General features: G+C 45.6%; 1 protein-coding gene across 3 annotated transcripts in view; it reads right to left on the reverse strand.

Moving 5' to 3' along the window:
• The window catches only part of DGKD (diacylglycerol kinase delta), an 89,218-nt gene extending 68,028 nt beyond the window's left edge, over nucleotides 1-21,190 (reverse strand). For all 3 annotated transcript variants that reach the window (XM_081141931.1, XM_081141934.1, XM_081141932.1), the window contains exon 1: nucleotides 21,012-21,190. In XM_081141931.1, the coding sequence (XP_080998057.1) occupies nucleotides 21,012-21,167 (156 nt within the window). In that variant the 5' untranslated portion in view covers nucleotides 21,168-21,190. The remainder of the gene's footprint in view (nucleotides 1-21,011) is intronic.

Below are 21,190 nucleotides of genomic sequence, written 5' to 3' on the forward strand. Positions count from 1 at the left end.
CTAACAGAAATATTTCTCACACTCTCCCCGGACCTTGACCTATGGACGGGCCAAGCGCTGCCGGGGGAGGGCTAACCCAATCCTCTGCGGGGCCATGGCATGCCTGAGGGTGGGGGTTTCAGAGGCCCAAGGTGTGCCCTGGATATGCCCGGGGGAGCAGCAGAAAGAGACAGGAAGGCTGGAAGGGCCACAGCAAGCGGCCCGGGCCAGTGCATTCTCCAACTGCAGCATTTGGTATTTTTTAGCTATTCTTGGCCCTGTCTCCTTGCTCTCTGGCCTCCTGCCATTTCTCAGGGTCCTGTTGCCAAGACTGTCGACGTAGTTTGCTGTGGGGTTCAGCAAGGCTCCAGGCCTGTGCCCCACTCAGTCCCCACCCGTATCCCCACACCACACGGCATCTGCCCACATTGTGAGAGGTGAGTGGACGCCAAAGTCACTAAAACTTGTACCCTCCGGTAAGTCTGATCACCACCATGAAAGAGGAGTTCTGTTAAGAGAATCAGGAGGTGGACAGCAGTCCACTCGCATGTCTCCATGAAAACCAAGAGCGGGCACGGCCTCTCCTAGAGCTGTTTCCCTCACACTGTATCCTGTGGGCTGGGCACCTAATGGGCCACAGGGGCCCTGCGGACCACTCAGAAGTTAAATGCTCCAGGAGCTACCTGGTCATCGACACGGGGAACCCCTTGGAGCCACTAACACAGTCAAAACTAATAAACAAGATGCATGAGCAAGAGCCTGGCTCTCAGTGTCTACAAGGCATGTTTTGGCCGACCTAACAGAAATGTCTATTCTACACAGAGTCTCATCATGGAATGCAGGCAGAATATACAAAAATTCTGTTAAAGGGCAAGAATACTGGTTCAGAGAAGCTTCTGTTTAATTACCTAATCCCATATAGTTTTGCACTTTAATTTTTTTTTAAAGTATCTGTACGAACCACCTGGGCTTCTGGGGCCACCTCACATGATATGAGATGAAACCAGACAGAAACTTCCATCACTCAAATGCAGCAGAAGGCAAGAGCAGAGTGCCGGTCATCTGGTCGCTCCATCAGCCCACTCCTAACCAGGGAGTGAATGGAGCTCGGGATGCAGTGTTACCTGCCCCAGAGGACAATGCTTTAGAAAGCCCCCGCCCCACACACACCACTCACACCTGGCTGTGTGGAAGGACCCCCACCAAAGCAGCATGGCAGTCCAGGGTATCCTGGGAATGCAGGCAGAGTGCTCCTCTCCCACCCCACTACAGGACGGGACTCTGTGAGCTTCCTGGGCACAGGCTAGCTCACAGCCACAGGCCAGGTGTGATGGAAGTAGTTGTGCCATGGGGCCAGCCTAGCGGTATGAACAGCAATGCTCCCCAACTCCCAAGAGAACCAACCCAGGAGAAAACCTACTGAGGAACCCACCTACTTACTCTGTGATATACACCTGCACCTTTACTTATGAGAAGGTCACCCACCTGCTCTCCCGGGGAACTGCGCCAGAAGAGAGGAACACACCATTACCCAGTGGTCAAGAAGAGAGACACACCACTACAGCCACAGAGTCTGAAACCTCCATCCTTGACTGAATAAGGCCTGGCTTTTGGAAGTACGGAGACATGTGCTGAACCAGAACCAGGCTGACCCCAGGCAGGGAGAAAGCCCAACCTCGATCCCAGCAGCTCGAGAGAGAAGCCAGCCTGCAATATGGAAAACCTCCCAGGCTGTTTCCTAACCTTCCTTGCAGACCCAAGTATACATGTGACTGACGCTCATTTCAACATGCTCTCCAAAGACACAGGCCAGCCAGTCTGTGCACAGCAGCACAGAGCCTCGGACGCCTGCACCACATGGCAGGAGGGCCTTTCCTCTGGCCCCACAGGGCTCCCTCACAGGCACAAGGGCCGCTCCTCGCCCACTCGTCTTCCTTACCTCTGCAGGGGAAGGAATCGCTTCCATCTCTTTCCTAAATGCAATTTAAAAAAATTAAGAAGAACAAAACCAACGAACACACACCCAGAAAAGTTGTAGTTATCTTTAAAGGTAAACACTGGAGTATTTTTTCTTGCGTCTCCTGCTACGCATTTCACCCATAAGAAAAGCAAAATTAAAACACAATCCACACACACACACACACACATCTTTCAGAAAGCGGATGAGCTGATCGTGGGCTACCCAAGGAGAGCTGCTGTTCTATTTATAGAACATGAGTGCTCAGAAAAAGACTGGTGGGTTTCAGCGGAAAAGGCTGGGGAAGAGATAAAGTTGCTACTTCTTTGAAGCTTTCTCAGAAATTACATTTCTTCTCCTAATTCGCTGCTCATGAATACTATAGATTTTGTTGCAGAATATTTTTAAACATTCAGTCAAAAGCAATGAACTAAAAGTGGTCAAGAAAATAACACTTCTGAATAACCTGCTACGTTCTGCACCAGGCAGCCTGTAACGGGCACCCACAGGAAGCTGCTGGCAGGGCTCCTCCTTACACCCCACAGAGCAGAGAACCAGAGCCAAACACCAGATCTCAAGGCAGCTCGCTGCTCAGGGCGTGCTGGGAGGCCAGGCTCTCCGAACCATCCTGTCACATTCTTTGCACAAACAAGAGAGCCAACTCTGTCCTACAAGCAATCCAGGGCACCTTCATTACCACCAGGGGCAAGAAAGGGCAGACTTTCGACACACACGGTGCCCCAAGAGGGAAGGCATCACAGAGCAGGTCTCAGAAGATGAGCAGGGGTCCAGGCAGGGCAGGCAGAGGGCCTGAAATCATCAGAGGCTGCAGAGCCCCAGAGGGCCAGGCCCAGATCACTGACAGCCAGGCCTGTGAGCCACAGGTCAAGGGGTGGTGGGTCTCCCTCATATACATATACTTCTGATTGATGACTGTGGCCACAGTGTGGACCAAAAAGGGAGGGGGTGAAACCTGGAGGCAGGAAGAATACTCCAGAAACTCTTGTAAAAGGGCAGCCAGCAACGAGCGTCTGCAAAGAAGGGACATGACACGGGCATGCGTGTTAGGGGAGAAGACCCACCACGGACGGAGGCAGGGAGGCAGGACGGAAAGCCAGGAGGACTCCGGGGGGGGGGGGATCTTATGGGGGAGGCTGTGGGCTTCCCCTGGATACCCTGACTCTGGGGGCCTTGAGGATGCCGGGCGAACTAAGTGAAGTGCCTGCTACAGACATATGGCCGGGCCAGGACTCTAAAAGAAAGTGTAACGGGGGGAAGCCTCCGGGCAGGCCCTATGGAAAGGGCATGGAAGGAGGAGGTCCAGGGACCCAACCAGGCACCCCGGACACAACGCCCATGCAGGGCGGAGGCGGAGTCCAGAAAAGAGGATGAGGAGCGTGCACAGAAATCAGGGAGCAGGTAAGAAAGCACTAGGAAGACCCGTGGGTGCCAAATACAGAGCGGCTGGAGGGAGCCGGGGAGGACCTGCCAGAGCAGGCTCGTGGCCTGACACAGGGGAAGCCCATCTAAGTGCACTGAAAGGCTTGTTTTTTTTAACTTGCACGCTAACTTTTTATAAACATGGAACCTGACTGTACATACCGTGCTTGAACTTCCTATTTTTCTGCCTCGCTATACTGTCAGCACCCTTCCACAGCAGTAAACATATTTGTGTCGGCTGCAGAGTCTCTCACTGCGCAGGTGTGCAGACATCAGTCGGCTCACTCCACGGCCGGAGCCTCTAGAACGCTTCCCGCTCGGCACCATCAAACGCTTCGAGAACACTGCCACAGTGAGATGCCTGCACTGCCCTGAGCTGCTCCCTAGCGCAAATTACTAGAAGTAGAATTTGGGGATCAAAGATAGCCCAGAAACAGATCTGAAACAGAGAAGTGTGACAGCGGCGGCTTCACAGGCTAGGGGAGCAGGGAGACAGTCCGTGAACGGGGCTGAAACATGGGCCATCTAAGGAGAAAACGCAATAGCTCATCCCTCATGCACCGCAGACAAAAGTCACTTCCAGGAGGACTGCAGATCCAATGCAAAAGGCAAAACTCTAAAATTTTCAGCAGATGATATAAGGAGGATTTCTTTATGACTCTGGGACTGGGAAGTTTTTTAAACAGGATTTAAAAAATACTATACTATAAGACTACTAAGGCCAACTATATTTCAACTGGGAAATTATGCTCATCAGACACCTTAACAAAGAGGAGAGAGAAGCCACCTTCTGAAAGAAGATACATGAGATAGCGCCAACAGCCAGAGCCAACATCCAGAATATTCTAAGAACCTCTGCAAAAACAATGGTAACAAAGAAAAAGAAACTTTCACAAGGGAAACTGGTAGAAGGTATGACCTGGAGTCAGCAGAATGGTGACTAAAAGATGTTGAACCACAGGGCATGAACCAAAGGAACCTGAGGATGACATCTTAGTGCTCTGCTGGGTGGGTGGGCACACAAGTATACAGTTATTATATGCATCACAACTTGTCTTTATGATGTGTGCTGTTTAGTAAAAAAGAAAAAAAAAAAACAAAGGGAAAAACACAGTTCATCAATAAAAGGACAGAAGTGCAAGCAGGCAGGGCTTGGCTGATACTATCAGTGTCTCCTGCAGGTAAGTGTGAGGGTTTCCATCTTTTCCTGGCCACCACCCGCCTGAGGGAGGAGACTAGCTGCAGGCAGGCCAAGCAATAAAAGGGTGAAGGGGGTAAAATAAAGGGAGTGAACATTTAGCCAAATGTTCACTTCAGCCATCTATTTGTCCTTAAAATATTTTAGTCCTTCAACAAAAAAAAACGACATAGGACTAACTATTTTAGACACCATCCAAATTCATGAAGTCCAAAAAACAGTAGGGATATTAGCATAAAAAGTTAGTATACAAAAGGACTATTAAAATGTCTCAGTGGAAAGACACTAGAAAAACATATTACCTTAAATTTGCATAGCACTTTTCATGAGCATCTTACATCTACTTGCCTTCTTAATAGAATAAACACTGGCCTATGAGACAGACACTAATATTCCAGTTCACAAATAAGAAAACTGGTTACCAAGAGACTGAGTAATACGTTCAAGGTTAAACAGCTAATATCAGACCACAAAAGAAATGTCAGGCCTCCTTACTCTTATCTCAAACCTTCTTCTGTGGTTTACAGTTTATGAACACCATAATTCATAAACAGGAAACAATCAAAAAATAATCTGTTCACAAAACATAAAGTATCACAATGCATTCAAAGAACTATAGATTGTTTTAAACACTAAGTACTCATCCCATCTACTACATACATATGAGCCGTTTTTACCTTTTAATCCTCATACCAGCTCTGGAGATTTGTAGTAATATTCTCATTTTACATGTATTAGGAAATGGGGGGCAGAAGAATTAAGTAATTCATGCAAAGCCACACGGCCAGTAAATGAAAGACCTGCACAGCCAAACCAAAAATATTTGTTGGCAAAATGAAACCAATATAAAAGTTTACTGATACATCTGAGTTAATTCAATTAGGCAAAGTTTAATTCCTTCACCTATTTAAAACACCACCCACTAGTTCGTCTGATTCAGAACTACCTGCAACTATCGACAACCTACCTACCTATCACCTGGTCTTATCACAGCGTAGCAGAAGCTAAGGAAGTTTGCACACCTAGGGCCACACCAAATGCTGCACACCTTAGTGTCTCACAGCACCAACCACCAGCAGGAGAGGCACCTGGGTAACTGTAGTTGAGAGGAGAATTCCTCTCAACTCTGCAGAGCCAGGCCCTACATCGGGTGGGTGCTGCCTGTCAATCTGACTCAAAAGCACCCCACCTGAGGTTTTTCCTAAACATCCAAAACAATAACTCATAGAAAAAGGACTGCCTTGCCCTGGCCAGGTAGCTCATTTGGTTGGAGTGTTGTCCGGATGCGCCCGTTGCGGATTCGATCCTCAGTCGGGCACATATGGGAATCATCTAGTGAATGAATGTGTGGATGGGAGGAACAACAAACCAATGTTTCTTTCTCGCTCTCTAAAGTCAATCAAAAAATAAAGTTTTTTTTTAAAAAAAAGGACTGTTTTCTTTTCTTACCAATCAAAAGAACATAATTTCCCTTTTCCCACTATCCTGGTTTGCCTCCTTCAATGCAGTAAAGCTACCATATCCCAAAGCCCCTGTCATCAGAGGTTCCACTGACAGGAGTAGAGAGGCTTCATTCCTATCCCTGCTCTATGATGAAGGATAAGTAGAAAAGCCTAAAAGTGGCCCAAAATGTAATGCCCAAACCCCCCAAAGAGCTGCTCCCAGATCTGCCCTCCATCTGGAGTCCACAGGCCCCTTCCCTAAATCTGGGGGCACTTCTTTTACTGTCTGCCTCCCCTCTTTGCTAGCACAGTCTCAATTCTGAGTGGGCTGATTTTACCATATGTTGCCAATCATCACAGTCCTAACCCACTTCCCCAGTCCTGGCCACATGGTTCAGTCTTGGTCAAAGAGACCCACACATATGTCCTGCTTGGGCTGGGGAGGTAGGAGAGATGCTTCACTAATAAGTGGGAACACATGTGGCTTCAATTTCCCCTTCCTTCTTGCCTTCAAAGAGGTCACCGTGTCTAGAACTGTGGCAGCCATGTTGAGGCCATGAGACGGCAAGCAACAGCCAAAAGTTGCTCAGGCAGAAACAACCTGGTTCCTACTGTGTCATCAATCTGCTAAATGCATTCCATCTAATAAAGGTGGGTTGGCTGAGCTAGCTCGCTCAGCGGTCACCGTCAGTGGCCACTCTGATCACTAATGCTGGTGTCCCAGGATTTAAGGGTTTTCCACAGATGACCCCACTTCATCTGCATACACCCTTCCTAAAGGAGGCATGGTAAACAGCCCCATTTCACAGAAACACGGGCAAGGAGATGAAAGACAGGGCCAGTGTTTATGGGGTGACTACTCTGTACCAGGAACTTAGTTATCAAAAGGATTTCACCTAATCTTCACCACCCTGTGAACAGTTAGCACCCCATTTCACTCATGAAGAAACTGAGGGCAAGAGAGGACCTCTATCTACAGGGAAGGGAAAGAGGTCGGGGGCAAACCCAGGTCTGTCTGATTTCAACTCTCCCTAAGCTTCATTATCAAGTGGGGGGAAAAATGTGTGCTTGAGGGAAAGCTTTCTCTTTTTTTTGTCTTTACAAGTTAAGCGAGTCTATAGTCATAACTAATCCTCCCACTTTTCTGGGGTGAACATATGGCCAAGTGTGCATGTATCAAGGCACAACCCATCTCCCCTACACACGAAGCAGACCAACCAGAGCCACCGGCAGCAGGAGCAACATCCCAAACACACACAGCAGTGGTTCAGTTAAAGGCACCCAAGTTAAAGGCTCCTGTGAGCCTACACAGCTAATCCGCCTCCCTATGGATGGTGGACTGAAACGCACTCTCTTTCGACAAATACTTATTGAACAATTAAGTGCCAGCACTGCTGGGAACATGATGATGAAAGAGTCGGGACCCTTGACCTTTGAGGAATCCGCATGCTGGTAGAGGGATACTTTTACAAGTAAAAAGTACCATAAAAATTTGCTTTTAAATAACAGAAAAAAGTAGGGCTGAGGGGGTGGGGACAGATGAAGCAAGAAAGACACAACGGGCAGATGACTGTTCAAACTGATGCAGTTCAACTCCTCTCCCTCCTTTGGTGTAAGTTAGGAAATTTCCATGACAAAGGTACAGACTGGGTGCTTTGGTAACTTAGAAGTGAATGAAACACACTGAGGCTTGAATGCAAAGCTTGAAGCTGCTGCTACTTGGGCTCAGAGCAGCTACTCTCCTACACCCCAACCCCCCCACCCCCGTTTCCCCAATCTGCCCATCGCCCCTTGGGGATGCCGTACAGAGCTGGGAACAACTCACACAGAGCAAAGTGCTGCACAAATAAATGTACAGCAGGACCATAACCATCCCTATCCTCCCTGGGCATGTGCTCACCCAACTGCCTCCTGCCCATTTTCCAACTTCAGGTGGAAATAAAGTCCCTTGTTAAACAGCTCAAGTCCCAGCTGCTGGGCATACTAGAGGTTACTTTTCTTGAGAAGACTCAGAATCCAGCCACTCCTAACACTTGCCACTATACCCTGAAATATCCTTCCGGTGTGTTTTTGGTGTATAAAAAAAAGTGGGTTATAGAACACACAAATTATTTAATAAACTGCTTTTCCAAACAATATATTGTGTCCAGATCTGCTTTTATTTTGTGTTTTGTTTCTCTATAGCCTATTTCTACTTAATTTATTCAAATGTACCCTGACATAATTATGAATGTATCTAAGAAACTGATGTTTCATACATCAAATAGTTTCAGTGTTGTCCAGCCCGAGTGGCTCAGTTGGGGTGAGTGTCATCCTGTGCACCAAAAGGTTGTCGGTTCGATTCCCGCTCAGGGCACATATCTGGGTTACAGATTCGATCCCTGGTCAGGGTGTGAACAGGAGGCAACTGAAGGATGTCTCTCTCTCACACTGATGTTCCCCTCTCTCTCTCTCTCTCTCTCTCTCTCTCTCTCCCTCCCTCCCTCCCTCCCTCCCTCTAAGGATGTCCTCTGGTGAGGAGTAAAAAAAAAAAAAAAAAGTTCCATTTCAGGCTAAAATATATCTTATTTATATCAAGACCTTGAACTCTCTGCTTAGATAAGTTTAGATTTATTTTCAACACAGGAGTTAAAAGTTGAGACAGGAGAATGTAGATAAGATGTTCCATAGAATGTATACATTTATTAGGATGCTATGAAATTTAAATCCAATGTTTTTACAAGTCATGCCCTTTTGTATATCTGGCTCCTTAAATGTAATCTATTTTGATCCGATAGCTGGAACTGTTCCAGCTGTGGTTTAGGACATTCCAGAGGAGACTGAGGACAGACTCTTCTCTACCTTCTGATCCTAGAGCACAGCAACCTAAACCCTCATGTCACCACGCCATTCTTACCATCAGGAATCTTCAAGTTTAGTTGTAATAATGGTATATAAGAAAATGTCCTTTTTAGGAGATGCATGCAGAGTTATTTAGGGGTACACTGCCGTGATGTCTATAGATCACCTTCAAAAGGTTTAGCAAATTATTTGTTATAACAATTGAACATATTATTGTTATATTCAATACATATAGATAAGGTATATTTGGAAACATGTTAATTATTGATTCTTGGTAGTAGGTATATTGGGTGTACACTGTATTATTATTTTTACGTTTTTCATAATAAAAAAATTGAAAAAGCTTTCTTTGCAAAAACAGTCGTCACAGACTGGTGCAACCGTTACAGAGGATAATAAAGAGATTTTAATAACGTGGAGGAATGCTTATAACATTAAAGTGAAAACTCACACAGTTTCATTTCAACTAAATTAAACGTACCCAGAAAAAGTGGAGAAGGGAAAAGAAAGGCCATGACGACGACAGTGAGGGGGCTCCGGGGGCCGAGCAGCGGCTCACCTTCTCCCCTGACCCTCCATCTCCTCCCTCCTCTTCTGACTGGTCCCCCTCCTCTGCCCACTTCCTAAAAGCCAACGGCCCCCAAGCTGACCAGGCCTCTTCCACTGTCCACTGTTCTCACCCGGGCTCAGGGGAGCCGTACATAACTGTGAGGGGTGGGTAGTGCACACTAGGAAGAGGCACAACCTGGAATCTATGAGACTTGGGTGGCTTCATGGCACATGGCAAGTCGCCTAACTGCTCCAACTCTATGTCTCTCATCTGTGAAAGTGGGGTAGTTGAACATAACAGGACCCGGGACACCAGGCAGCAGAGCTCAGAGAGAGCAAAACCCGAGTTGGTCCTCACTGGTCTCACCCTCAGCTCCTTATCTTGGAGGAGGGCTCCATTACCCAGGGAGTCATGGGAACCACAGCCTCCTCTTTCCCAACACCCACACCAAAACCATCGCCGAGTGCTCACAATGTTGAATCCAACAAATTCTCTCTACCACCACAACCCTGGCCCTGGCTATCACCATCTCTTGCTGCATGGGTCAGCCACCATCCACTCAAGCAGCCACAAAACAGCCGGAGCAATCTTTTCAACCTGGATAGCATTATGTCTGCTTCTTAAAATCTTAAAGCAACAGCAGCCCACTCCCACAGAGCTCCCTAACGTGTCCTCCTACCCAGCTCCCAGCCTCATGGCACAATCTATCCAGCAGCTTTCTTTCAGCGCATAGAATTCCCCAAGCTCCCTCTGGCCACAGGGCCTTTGCATGTCTCTGACCATCTACCACCTCTTCATTCTTTTATTATCCTTAAAAACAATTTTTTTCATTATAAAATAGCACACATAAAGATAAGTCCACAAATCAAAAATGTATAATCATCACAAATTGACAACCCAACTAACCACCACCTAGGTCAAGAAACAACACTACCGGCCCCCCACAAGCTCCTTCTCTCATCATAGATCATCCAGTCGCTACCCGTCCCTTCCCAGCATCCAGGCTTCTCTGGTAGTCATTTTTTTGCTCTCTTGTAAGAACATACCATAATTTACCCAACCTAATATAGGTAGGCATTTGAGTTGCTTCCACTTGTGAGCTATTATAAATACTAACACTAGTAATATTCTTGTACATGCCCCTTGGAGTACATTTGCTTGCATAGCTGTTAGATATATACCTACAAGCAGAATTGCTGAAACAGTATACATTTCTTCAACTTAATGGGCACTGCCAAAATGTCTTCTAAAGTGCTGTTACCAATTTAATATCCCACCAACAATAGAGTAGCGGTCCCTTGCTCCACATCCCTACCAACAAATGGAAGAGACACAAGTGGAAGCGACGCATAGGGCAAGGTATGGGCGGTCGGGGACCAAGCTTCCGTGCCATCTCTGGATATGCCACCCTCCCACCACATTCATGTGTTCACCAGCCCAAAAACCCTGATTCTCCCCAGTTTGAAAGTTTTTATAACTCAATCTCCAGTCCCCTCTAATACTAGGAAGATGGGGTATAAAACTGAAAGTTCACACCTCTAATCACTTGTTTGGTCTTTCTGACGACCAGCCTGCACCCTGAAGCTCTCTGGGGCCCCACCCTGAGTCACCTCATTAGCATAAAGTCCAGTGTAGTCAAAAGGGGCTTGGTAGGAATAGGGAAAGACCCCCCCGTCACTCAGGAGCTCTGTCAGGAGCCAGGGACAAAGAGCAAATATATTTATTAGACTACACAGAAATACAGATTTTTGTGCACTGTTCTTGGACCCAGCAACCCTATCATCATTTATTTATTATAACCTGTCTGTATACTTAGAGATCTAAGGAAACATTTCTATCATCGGCAAATAATGACCTTTTTCCTTCCTTTCCAATCCTTATACCTTTTATTTTTTTCTTCCATTACTCCAAATGTTGAATTGAAGTAGTGATAGTGGACATCCATTTCTTGTTCCCATCTCATGGGGAAGTCTATCAAGATTCACCATTAGGTATGAGGTTTGCTGCTTTTGCAGACACTCTTAGATTAATGAGGTTTCCCTATGCCAGGATGGGCAAAGCACAGTCCATGAGCAAATGAGGCCCATCACCATTTTTGTAAAGAACACAGCCATGCCCATATTGTCTGTGGTTGCTTTTACACTATAGTGCAGAGCTGGACAGTTGCCACAGGAAATGTGTGTGTCCCACAAAGCCTTAAATATGTACTATCTGGGCCCTTTACAGAAAAAGTCTGCTGATACTCTCCCTATTCCAATTTGAATATGAACGCTAAATTTTATCAAAATGTTTGGGGTTTTTTGCATCTATTGAGATGATCATACATTCTGTTTAGGAAATTTCCACCTATGTTCATTAGTTATATTGGACTGTAATCTTCCTTTCTTGTAATGACCTTATCAGGTTTTATACTATTCAAGTTTTGTTGATCTCATAAATAGAAGGTGTTCCCTCTTTTACTATTTCCTGGAAGCGTTCATGTAAAACTGGTATTATTTCTTCCTTACATGCTTAGAATTCACTGGAAAAGTCAACTGGGTCTATTGGAAGATTTTAAATTGTGGATTCAATATCTTTAATAGTTATAAAACAATTTGCATTTTCTAGTTCTTGTGCCAGTTTTGTTTTTCTAGGAATCTGTACACTTTTTCTAAATTTTCAATTTTACTTGTAAAAGTTGTTTGTAATAGCTTTTGATTCTTTTTAATGTCTGTAGGACCTTCAATGATGTCCCGCCTTTGCATTCCTAACATTATTTGCCTTCTCTATTTTTTCTTAATTACTCCTGCTGCAGTGTCAACTTTATCAGATTTTTCAAGTCAATTTTTGCCTTTGTCAATCCTTTCTAACGTTTTTCATTTCATTAAATACTGTTCTTCATTACTTCCTCCATTCTATCTTTTTTGAATTTAATGTGTTGCTATTCTTCTAATATGTGCCTAGTCCACAGATTTTCAGCATGTCTTCTTTTCTAATACATTTAAAGCCATAAACTTCCCTCTAAACATGATTCAAAATGTTTTCTAGCTTTGACGCCTAAGTTAGCTAAAAGCAAATTTCAAATTTCCAGACACATGGGAATTTTCATTTTATTAATTTCTAGCTTAATTCCACTATTGTTAGAGAATACAGTCTATATAATTTCAACTCTTTTAAATTTGTTGAGAATCACCTTGTGGCCAGCATATAGTGAATTCTGACAAATGTGCCTTGTGCATTTGAAAATAATTTGATTCTGCAATTGCTAAGTACAGTGTTCTATATATGTCCATTAGGTCAAGATTAATACCTACACTGCTCAATTCTTTTATATTTTTACAATTTTTTTGGTTTGCATATCATAGTAGCAGCTGAGACAAGTATGTTAAAATTTCCCACTATGACTGTGGATTTATTTCCATTACAGTTGTATTAATTTTTCTTTTACATATTTTTACATATTTTCAAGTTACATTAAGTGCATACAGATTTTAATTATACCTGAAATAAACCATTTATCATTTATCAGTATATCTTTATCTCTAATAATATATTTTGCCTTCAAAGCCTATTTTATCTGATACAAAAATAGCTACATCAACTTTCTTTAGGTTAGCGTGTGCAGCATAGTATTTTTTTCCACTCTTTTACTTTTGATCATTTGATAGATATCCTTTTGTTTTAGTTTTTTTTTTTTTTTTTTTAATATATCTTTATTGATTTCAGAGAGAGGACAGGAGGGGAGAGAGAGAGAGAGAAACATCAATGATGAGAGAGTCATTGATCGAGCCCTCAACACGGGCATGTGCCCTGACCAGGAATCAAACCCCGATAGCCTGGATCCTAGGTCAATGCTCAACTGCTGAGCCACGCCCGGCAGGGTGATATCCTTCTGTTTTAAATGCCTCTTTTAAATAGCGGAGTCAGGTTTTGTTTTCTTACCTGACAAGCTCTGTCTTTTCTTTAGAGCATTCAAGTCCACTTACATTTAATGTGATTACTGATATATTGAGATTTAAGTCTATCAACTTACAGTTTGCTTTCTACTTGTTCCACTTATTCAATGTTCCCTTTTCTCGCCTTTCTTGCCTTCTTTTAGATTTAGAATTTATTATTCCATTTTTCTTGCCTTTTAGTTTTTATATCATACAGTCTTTCACAATTTAGTGGCTGTCATACAGATTACATGTACCTGAGACTTGTCTAACATTAATGGTTCTTTTTTCTTTTTCCAGGAAATGCAAGGATCTTAAAACAGTTTTATTCCATTTACCTCCTTCTGACTTATGTGCCACCATTATACATTTTAATGTAGATATGTTAAACCCAAAGCCATAATTAATTTTTACAGGCAATCATCATTCGTTCTCTACCACGTAGCTACAATTTGTCCTTCATTCTTCCTCCAACCCTAACCTTTCCCCAGACATCATTTTCCTTCAGCCAAAAACAAACAAAAAACACCCCTTAGTGTTTCCCTTAGTGTGGATGTGCTCACAAAAAACGACAACTGTTTTTGTTTTTTGAAAATGTCTTTATGAAGGATTTCTTTGGTGAGTAAAGAATTCCTGATTGGCGGTCAGTTTCTTTCAGAACTTAACTTCAGTTGACTTCTGTTTTCCACGGTTTCTGTTAAGAACACAGCTGTAGATCTAACTGTTGCGCTTTTGAGGATAATCTGTCTCCAGATGCTCGCAAGTCTCCTTCTCATCTATGGTTTTCAGCAGTTACATTAAGAAGTGACTGGCTGTCGTTTTCATCGTGCTCATGGGGCTATGGAATCTGTGGATGGTGCCTTAAAGTTGTGGGAAATTCTCAGGCATTATCTTTTCAAGTATTGCTTCAGCCCAATCTTCTCTCTCCTCTTTCTGAGATGACAATTAAACACAAGTTAGACCTTCTCACTGTTATCTCTGATTCCTACCCTGTCTTCTAATTTCTCCATTTTTTTAATGTTTCCAGGCTTTCTTGCGAGTATTCTGAGCTATCTTCTGGCCACTAAGTTCTTTCTTCAGCTGTGTCTAATCTACCATTCCTTTGAGAATTTAGCTTTGATTATTACATTTTTCAGTTTTAAATTTTTCGTTTGGTTCTCTTTTAGTTTCTAGCTCTCTGCCAAAATTCTCAATCTGGTCTTTATCTCCTCTTTATTTGGAAGTGGGGTCTTTGTAGATGTATTTAGTCAAGGATTCTGAGACGCATATTGTTTTAAAGTCTGCATCTGATATCTGGAGCCCCTATTAGTCCGTCTTTATAGTCTGTTGTTTGTATTGGTTACTCATGTAGCCTTGCCTCCCTCCCTCCCTGTTTGTCTGGTTTATATTGTGCCCACAACACTGAATTTATAACAGGGCTTGTGGAAATAACTGGAGGGCTGGATGAAGTTATCTCTTCTACAGAGGATTAAAGTGGCTTGTTAGAAGCCTGGAGACTATAGCTCTCTGGGATGAGCTTTATCTAATTTCAGAGATGGGACACAGCTTGAAGCAGGACTGCAGTCCTTTGGAAATCCTACTTCTGGTTCAACCTCATTCCTTGGAAGTGGCTTTGGGGATCCCAAGCCAAATTAAGAAGTTCACCCAGGACTGCTGCCCTTTGGCAAACGCTGATACCTCAGCTTCACCCCACCTCCAAGGCATTTCTGACAGCCTTGCAGAGCTCAGCCTCTCAGCTTCCCTTTCAGAGTCAGTATATGGCCCTCTATTAATTTCCTGTGCTGCCCCGTAACCAAGTACCACAGGATGAGAGGCGAAACCAACAGAGATGTGTTGCCTCATGATGCCGACGGCCAGAAGTCTGAAATCAAGGTGTCAGGAGGGCCTAAAGGACCCAAGGGAGATTCCATCCATTACCTCCTTCCAGAGGCCCCACCGGGCCTCAGTTTGTGGTGGCAGGACTCAAATCTCTGGCTCTGTTTTCACATGGCCTTCTTCTCTGTGTCCAACTCCCCCTCCCCTTTCTCTTATAAAGACACCAGACATTAGATTCATGGTCCACCCTATATCAAGGATGATTTCATCTCAAGATCCTTAACTAATTATATCTGCAAAGCCCTATTTCCAAATAAGGTCACATTCTGAGGTTCTGGGTCAATTTCGAGGGAACACTATTCCCACTATAGGTCCTACTACTGACCCCAAGGTTTTAAAAAGCAGCCCCAAATGTCATGCTCACTTGCACAGATCCTAGCCTTGAAATTCTGCATTATTTTATTAGCTCTCTCCTACTAGCAGACGGTGCCTGGAAGAATGGCTTAATAAGTTGCTCAGCCCACCACTACCGGAAGTCACTCTTTCCTACCCATCTTTCAGATTGAGCCAAACAGTCCCTCCCTTAAGAAGCCCTTTCCATATCTCCCTGAGTATCAAGTCAAATTCACCCACTGTAGCCTCCCAAAGCCCCCAGCCCTCTCCTGTGTAGCACTCATCACTGCCACAACTGCACATTAAATGTAATTATTATTTTTTTTAATCCTCACCTGAGGACATTTTCTCTATCAATTTCTAGGGAAAATGGAAGGAAGGGAGAAGTGGGGGGAGAGAGAGAAACATCTATGTGAGAGAGACACACCCACTGGATGCCTTCCATGAGACTGAGCCCCACGTACCCAGACGAGGGGCACCTGAATCGAACCCTCGATCTTTCAGTATGAGGGCTGACGCTCTAACCACTGAGCCACCAGGGAGGGGTGTGATTAAAGTCTGTCTTGTCTTCAGACTATTAGCTCTAGGAGTGTTTTTGTTGTTGTTCAGTAAGACACCCCAAGTTCCTTCACAATTTTAATGTCTCCAATGTTGTTTTTTATTGATTTAGAGAGAGAGAAGAAGGGAAAGCAGAAGAGAGAGAGAAAGAAACATCAATTTGTTGTTCCACTTATTTATGCATTCATTAGTTGATTTTTGTATGTGTGCCCTGACCGGGGATTGAACCTGCAACCTTGGCGTACTGGCTCAATGTGCTAACCAACTGAGCCACCCAGCCAAGGCCTAAGGTCTCCAATGTTTACTAAGTTAAACTAGATCTGTGAAATAAGGAGAATAATGCCTGGCCCATGGTATTTCCACTAGTATTCAATAAATTGGCAATTTTTTAAAAAAGATCTTCATTGCTAATTGTCTGCCAGACTCATTTTTATTCATTCCTCCAGCTGACAGAAATGGAGACTCACCCAGATCAGCTTGAGCTGGGTAAGGACGGGTTCAGGGAGATAGCTACTAAAGACAGAAACAATCATAAAGCAACCCATGACTGAATGCTTATGATGTGCGAGGCACTATGCTAAGTGTTGTACATGGATGACCTCATTTAATTCTATGAGAAATCATCATTTCTATTTTACGGATCTGAGATTAACATTTCTATTTTGCAGATATGGGAATTGAGGCTCAGGAATACAGAGCTAACATTTATTGTCACTACTGCCAACCCAATAACTAATATTTACCCTGTTTACAGATAAGGAAACCAAGTCTTAAGAGAAGTTTAGAAATTTGTCTGTGATCTCATGTCTCATAAGCAGGAGGCAGGATGTGAATCAACTGCATCTTACATCAAAGTTTAGGCTATTAAATACCACTACACATCAGCTTTGAAAACCTTCTACATCACTTCACACCCACTAGGACGGCTATCATCAAAAAGACAGTCACTGAGGATGTGAAGAGACTGGAACCCTCCGACACTGCTGGTAGAAATGTAAAATGGTGCAGCCACTTTGGAAAACAGTCTGGCAGTTTCTCAAAGGTTAAGTACAAAGTGACCATATGACCCAGCAAATCCACTCCTAGGTATACATACCCAACACAAATGAAACATATGTCCATACAAAACTTGTACACGAATGTTCATAGCAGCATTATCCAGAACAGCCGAAAAGTGAAAATAACCCCAATACCCATCAACTGATAAGAGTAAAATGTAATATATCCATACAATGGAATATTACTCAGCAATAAAAAGGGGGAAAGTACTGGCACATGCTACAACATGGATGAACTTCAAATGCATTATTCTAGGTGAGAGAAGCCGGACACAAAAGGCACCAACTGCACTTTCTCCGTATATGAAATGTCCAGAATTGGCAAGCCCTTAAGACAGAAAGCAGGTTATCAGTTGCCTAAAGCTGAGAGTTGGGAGGAAATGGGGAGTGACTGCTAATGGTTATGGGGTTTCTTCCGGGTGATGAAAATGTTCTAACATTGATTGTGGTGATGGTTGCACTATTGTGAAGATACTGAAAATCACTGAACTATACACTTTAAATGAGTGAACTGTGTGGTATGTGAATTATGTCTTAATAAAGCTGTCATTTTTTTAAGTCTTTTACAACTTGAAACTTTTACGTAACTTCTATTAGTCTTCATTTCACAATGGAAAAAATGCTTTGTTTAAATCTGAAATCAGGAATATAAGCACTTTTATGCACAAAGCCAAAAATGCTAACTTTTTAAAAACTTTTAAATAAATTAAACTCTGCCTTAACTGATAAGCTACACAGAATTACACTGCTTTTACTCAAATTTTGTAATACCTTATAATGTGCTGGTGAATTAATCTACCAGGGTACTAGCCCCATATTCTTCTCTCTACTCCAGCTATATAGTCCTACAGAATCATGATTGTGTCCTATCATTAGGAAATACAAATGAATTGTTTGCTGGGGAAACTGGAACATGTAAAAAATATCAGACAGGCATGAAATGCTAAACTAACAACCAACCTTCCCAAATCTGCACACATCAAATTTTCAGTATGCTGAAGACTTGGGGAAGAGTTTTAAAAGAAACTCATAAAGATTTGGAGTTTGGAAAGGCTACTCTTTACACATGTGTCATAAGGTCTTGTTTCTCAAAGCCTGGACCAGCAGCTGCAGCATCTCCTGGGAACTGATTAGAAATGCAGAATCTCAGGCCCCACCCGACCTACTCATCCAGAATCTGCATTTTAACAAGATCCCCAGGGGATGTCTCTGCTGCACATTCAAATTTGAGAAGCACATCCTAAGATACTTCCTTTTCTTTTCCCATTAAGGCAGCTCTAGCTTACTGGACTAATATTTCAAAACTTGACAGACATACAGCTCTGGTCCTGGGCCAGCGTGTCCTCAGTTCCATTCCTCTTCTGCTCTATTCCACACGGAGAGGCTGGTCTCCACAGGCTGGGTTTCCCAAGCAGCAGCAGGGATGGGGTAAGTCTCCAGCAGCAGCTGTGTCCTCCCCAGGCTCCAGCCCCTTCCAGACAACTCAGGGTGGTTCCAGTCTCCGGGGAGGTGGCAGTAGCTCCTGGTGTCAGCCAAGCCACCTCCCCCCTTTGTTCTCCAGCTTAGGGTTGCCTCATCTCAGGGTTGCCTCGCTGCCGCTGTCTGCATTCTCAATTCTTCATCACCTATGAGAGTCTGCCCACACATTAAACTCCCTCTGTTTTAAATACTGAAGGGGGTTCAGTTTGTTTGTGTGGACCCAGAAAGATACCCCATACCATTCTGGATATTTATCTTATGCACCCCATATGCCAGAGGAATTTTCTGAATGGCTTATCTGCTTAAAAAGGGGAGGAGGGGCTAATGCATACACAGTAAACCTCACATTTCCCACATTCTGACAATCACTAACAACTCCAAAGAAAAACCAGCTTTAAGCTATTTGTACAGCAGATGTAACTGTATTCAGAAACTCAAGTCCTCAGGGTGTATTTTTAACACTATCCATCACTCCTCAATCAAAACAGCTGGTATAGCAGCTACTATTGTTTTGTTTTTGTTTGTTTGTTTGTTTGTTTTTGGGGGGGAAGACTCATTTCCTAAAGAACAGAATTCTGGACAAACACTAGGATCTCTGAGAGATCAAATCTTAATCACACTTGTAAAGCACATGAGCTACCCCTACACTAGGCACATAACATGCTGGAGGACCAATCAGCAGGAGAGAGCATCTCCCATCAATACCCTTTAGGGTTACTTGGAGATCTTCCTAAAAACCTATCAGACCTGGCCACTCCTATGCTTTGAATCACCTTCCACGGCTCCCTCTTGCCCAAGGCCAAAAATCCAATCCCAGGCTAGCCCTTTAAAATCTACCTTTCCAGCCTCTTTCTAATTCCTCTCAACCTGATGCACTCATCTTCTGACCATCCCCAGGTGTCCCTAAACCTTTAGATGCAACAGTAAACTCCGTGGAAAGCCCTTCCTTTCCCATTCTGCCTGGCACATTGCTTCCCTCAAGGTCCCACCTTAAAGGGGAACTCTTTATCTCTGCCTCCCAGGGTAACTGGGTTCCCTTACACAGCACTTGCTGTGTCATACAGTCACCTACACAGGTGTCCCTCTCGGACAGACTGCGAACCCCTGGATGGAGACACCGCCTCCCATCTTGGTATCTGGACCATGGTTCAGATCCAGGTCCACATTTACTACCTGTGACACCCTGTGCAAGTCACCTAACTTCTCTACCTCGATTTCCAATTCCATAAGATGGAGAGGATGGATAACACCCAGCTCCAGGAGTGATCACCAGGACTAAATGAGTTAACCCACGTCAAGTGCTGCAAAGTTAACCCAAGCAAAGTGCGTGCCACACAGTAAGAGCCTAAGACTTGCTATCATTATAATCATCACGGTTATGCCTGGAACAAAAGAGGTGTTCAATACCTATTTGCTGAACAACTTACCCGGAGCACTGCCCAATAAACCTGTTTGTAGCGAGTTAGGGCTCAAGACTATCCCCCACGGGCATCCGAAGCCGGCGAAAGATAATGAAGGAAATGGCTCCCACGGTAAAAGTAACAGCTGAACTTCACCGGCCCGGGAGGAAAAGCGCACAGCGCACTGCAGCAGGATGCGAGGCGGTGCCAGCTGGACGTGCCCCGGCTGCCCACAGGCCCGCCGCCCCGGCCACCTGCCCGGCCACCTGCCCGAGAAGGCGGCCGACGGCACACACCGCACCAGTTCTCCCCGGGAACGGCCGTGGGAAAACAAAGGGTGCAACTTTCCCCCTGCAGAAAGGAAACGCGTCTTCCTGCAGCTCGTATTTGGCGTCTCCAGAGTTCTCCATGGAGACCTAGCTGCCCAGCGGGTGAGCCCCCAGCGCCCGCCTTCCCGAGGACGGAGGGGGCGGCGCGCGGCGCTCCGCCGTCGGGCACAACGCACACGAGTGAAGGGACGGGCCCCACACCTGCGGCCAGCTGGGTTTCTGAGGAGACCCACAGGTGAGCCCGCAGGGCACCCAGCGCGGAATGCCCGGACCTGGGCTCAGAAGCGGGCAGGACCCGGGGCTCGCGGGGCGCTCGCGCCGGCCCCCGCCGGCCTCTAGGCCTCAGTTTCCTCGCGGCGCTGGCGGCGCTGGGCTTCCCTCAGCCCACCGCGGCGGGCGCCCGGCCTCGGCGCTCGGCCCCGCGCGGCGCCCACCTGCGCCCCGGCCCGGGGTGCCCGCTGCCGCCGCCGCCGCCCGGACGCACGCTCAGCCCGGCGCGCGGCCGGGAGCCCGGCCCGTTACCCGGCGGGGCGCGCTCCGCCCCGGCAGCTGGACCCTGGGCTGGGTCGGGCCTGGGCGGCCGCTCCGGCCGAGCCGCGGGCCTCACGGGGCTGCCTCGGCGCGAGGGGCGCGCGCCCGGGCCGCCGCCGCGTCTCACCTTCTGGCGGATCTGGCCCGACGTGGACACCTTGCGGATGAGCTTCTGCGGAGACCCGGGCTCCGCCTCGGGCTCGCTGTCCGACGACTCCTCGGGCGGCGGCGGCGGAGGCGGCTGCGGGGAACCCGGCGGAGGGGGGCCCGCCGCCGCCGCCATGCTGCCCGGCCAGCGCGCGCACA

Source organism: Miniopterus schreibersii (genome assembly GCF_964146895.1).
Source record: "Miniopterus schreibersii genome assembly, chromosome: 7".
Taxonomy (NCBI): domain Eukaryota; kingdom Metazoa; phylum Chordata; class Mammalia; order Chiroptera; family Miniopteridae; genus Miniopterus; species Miniopterus schreibersii.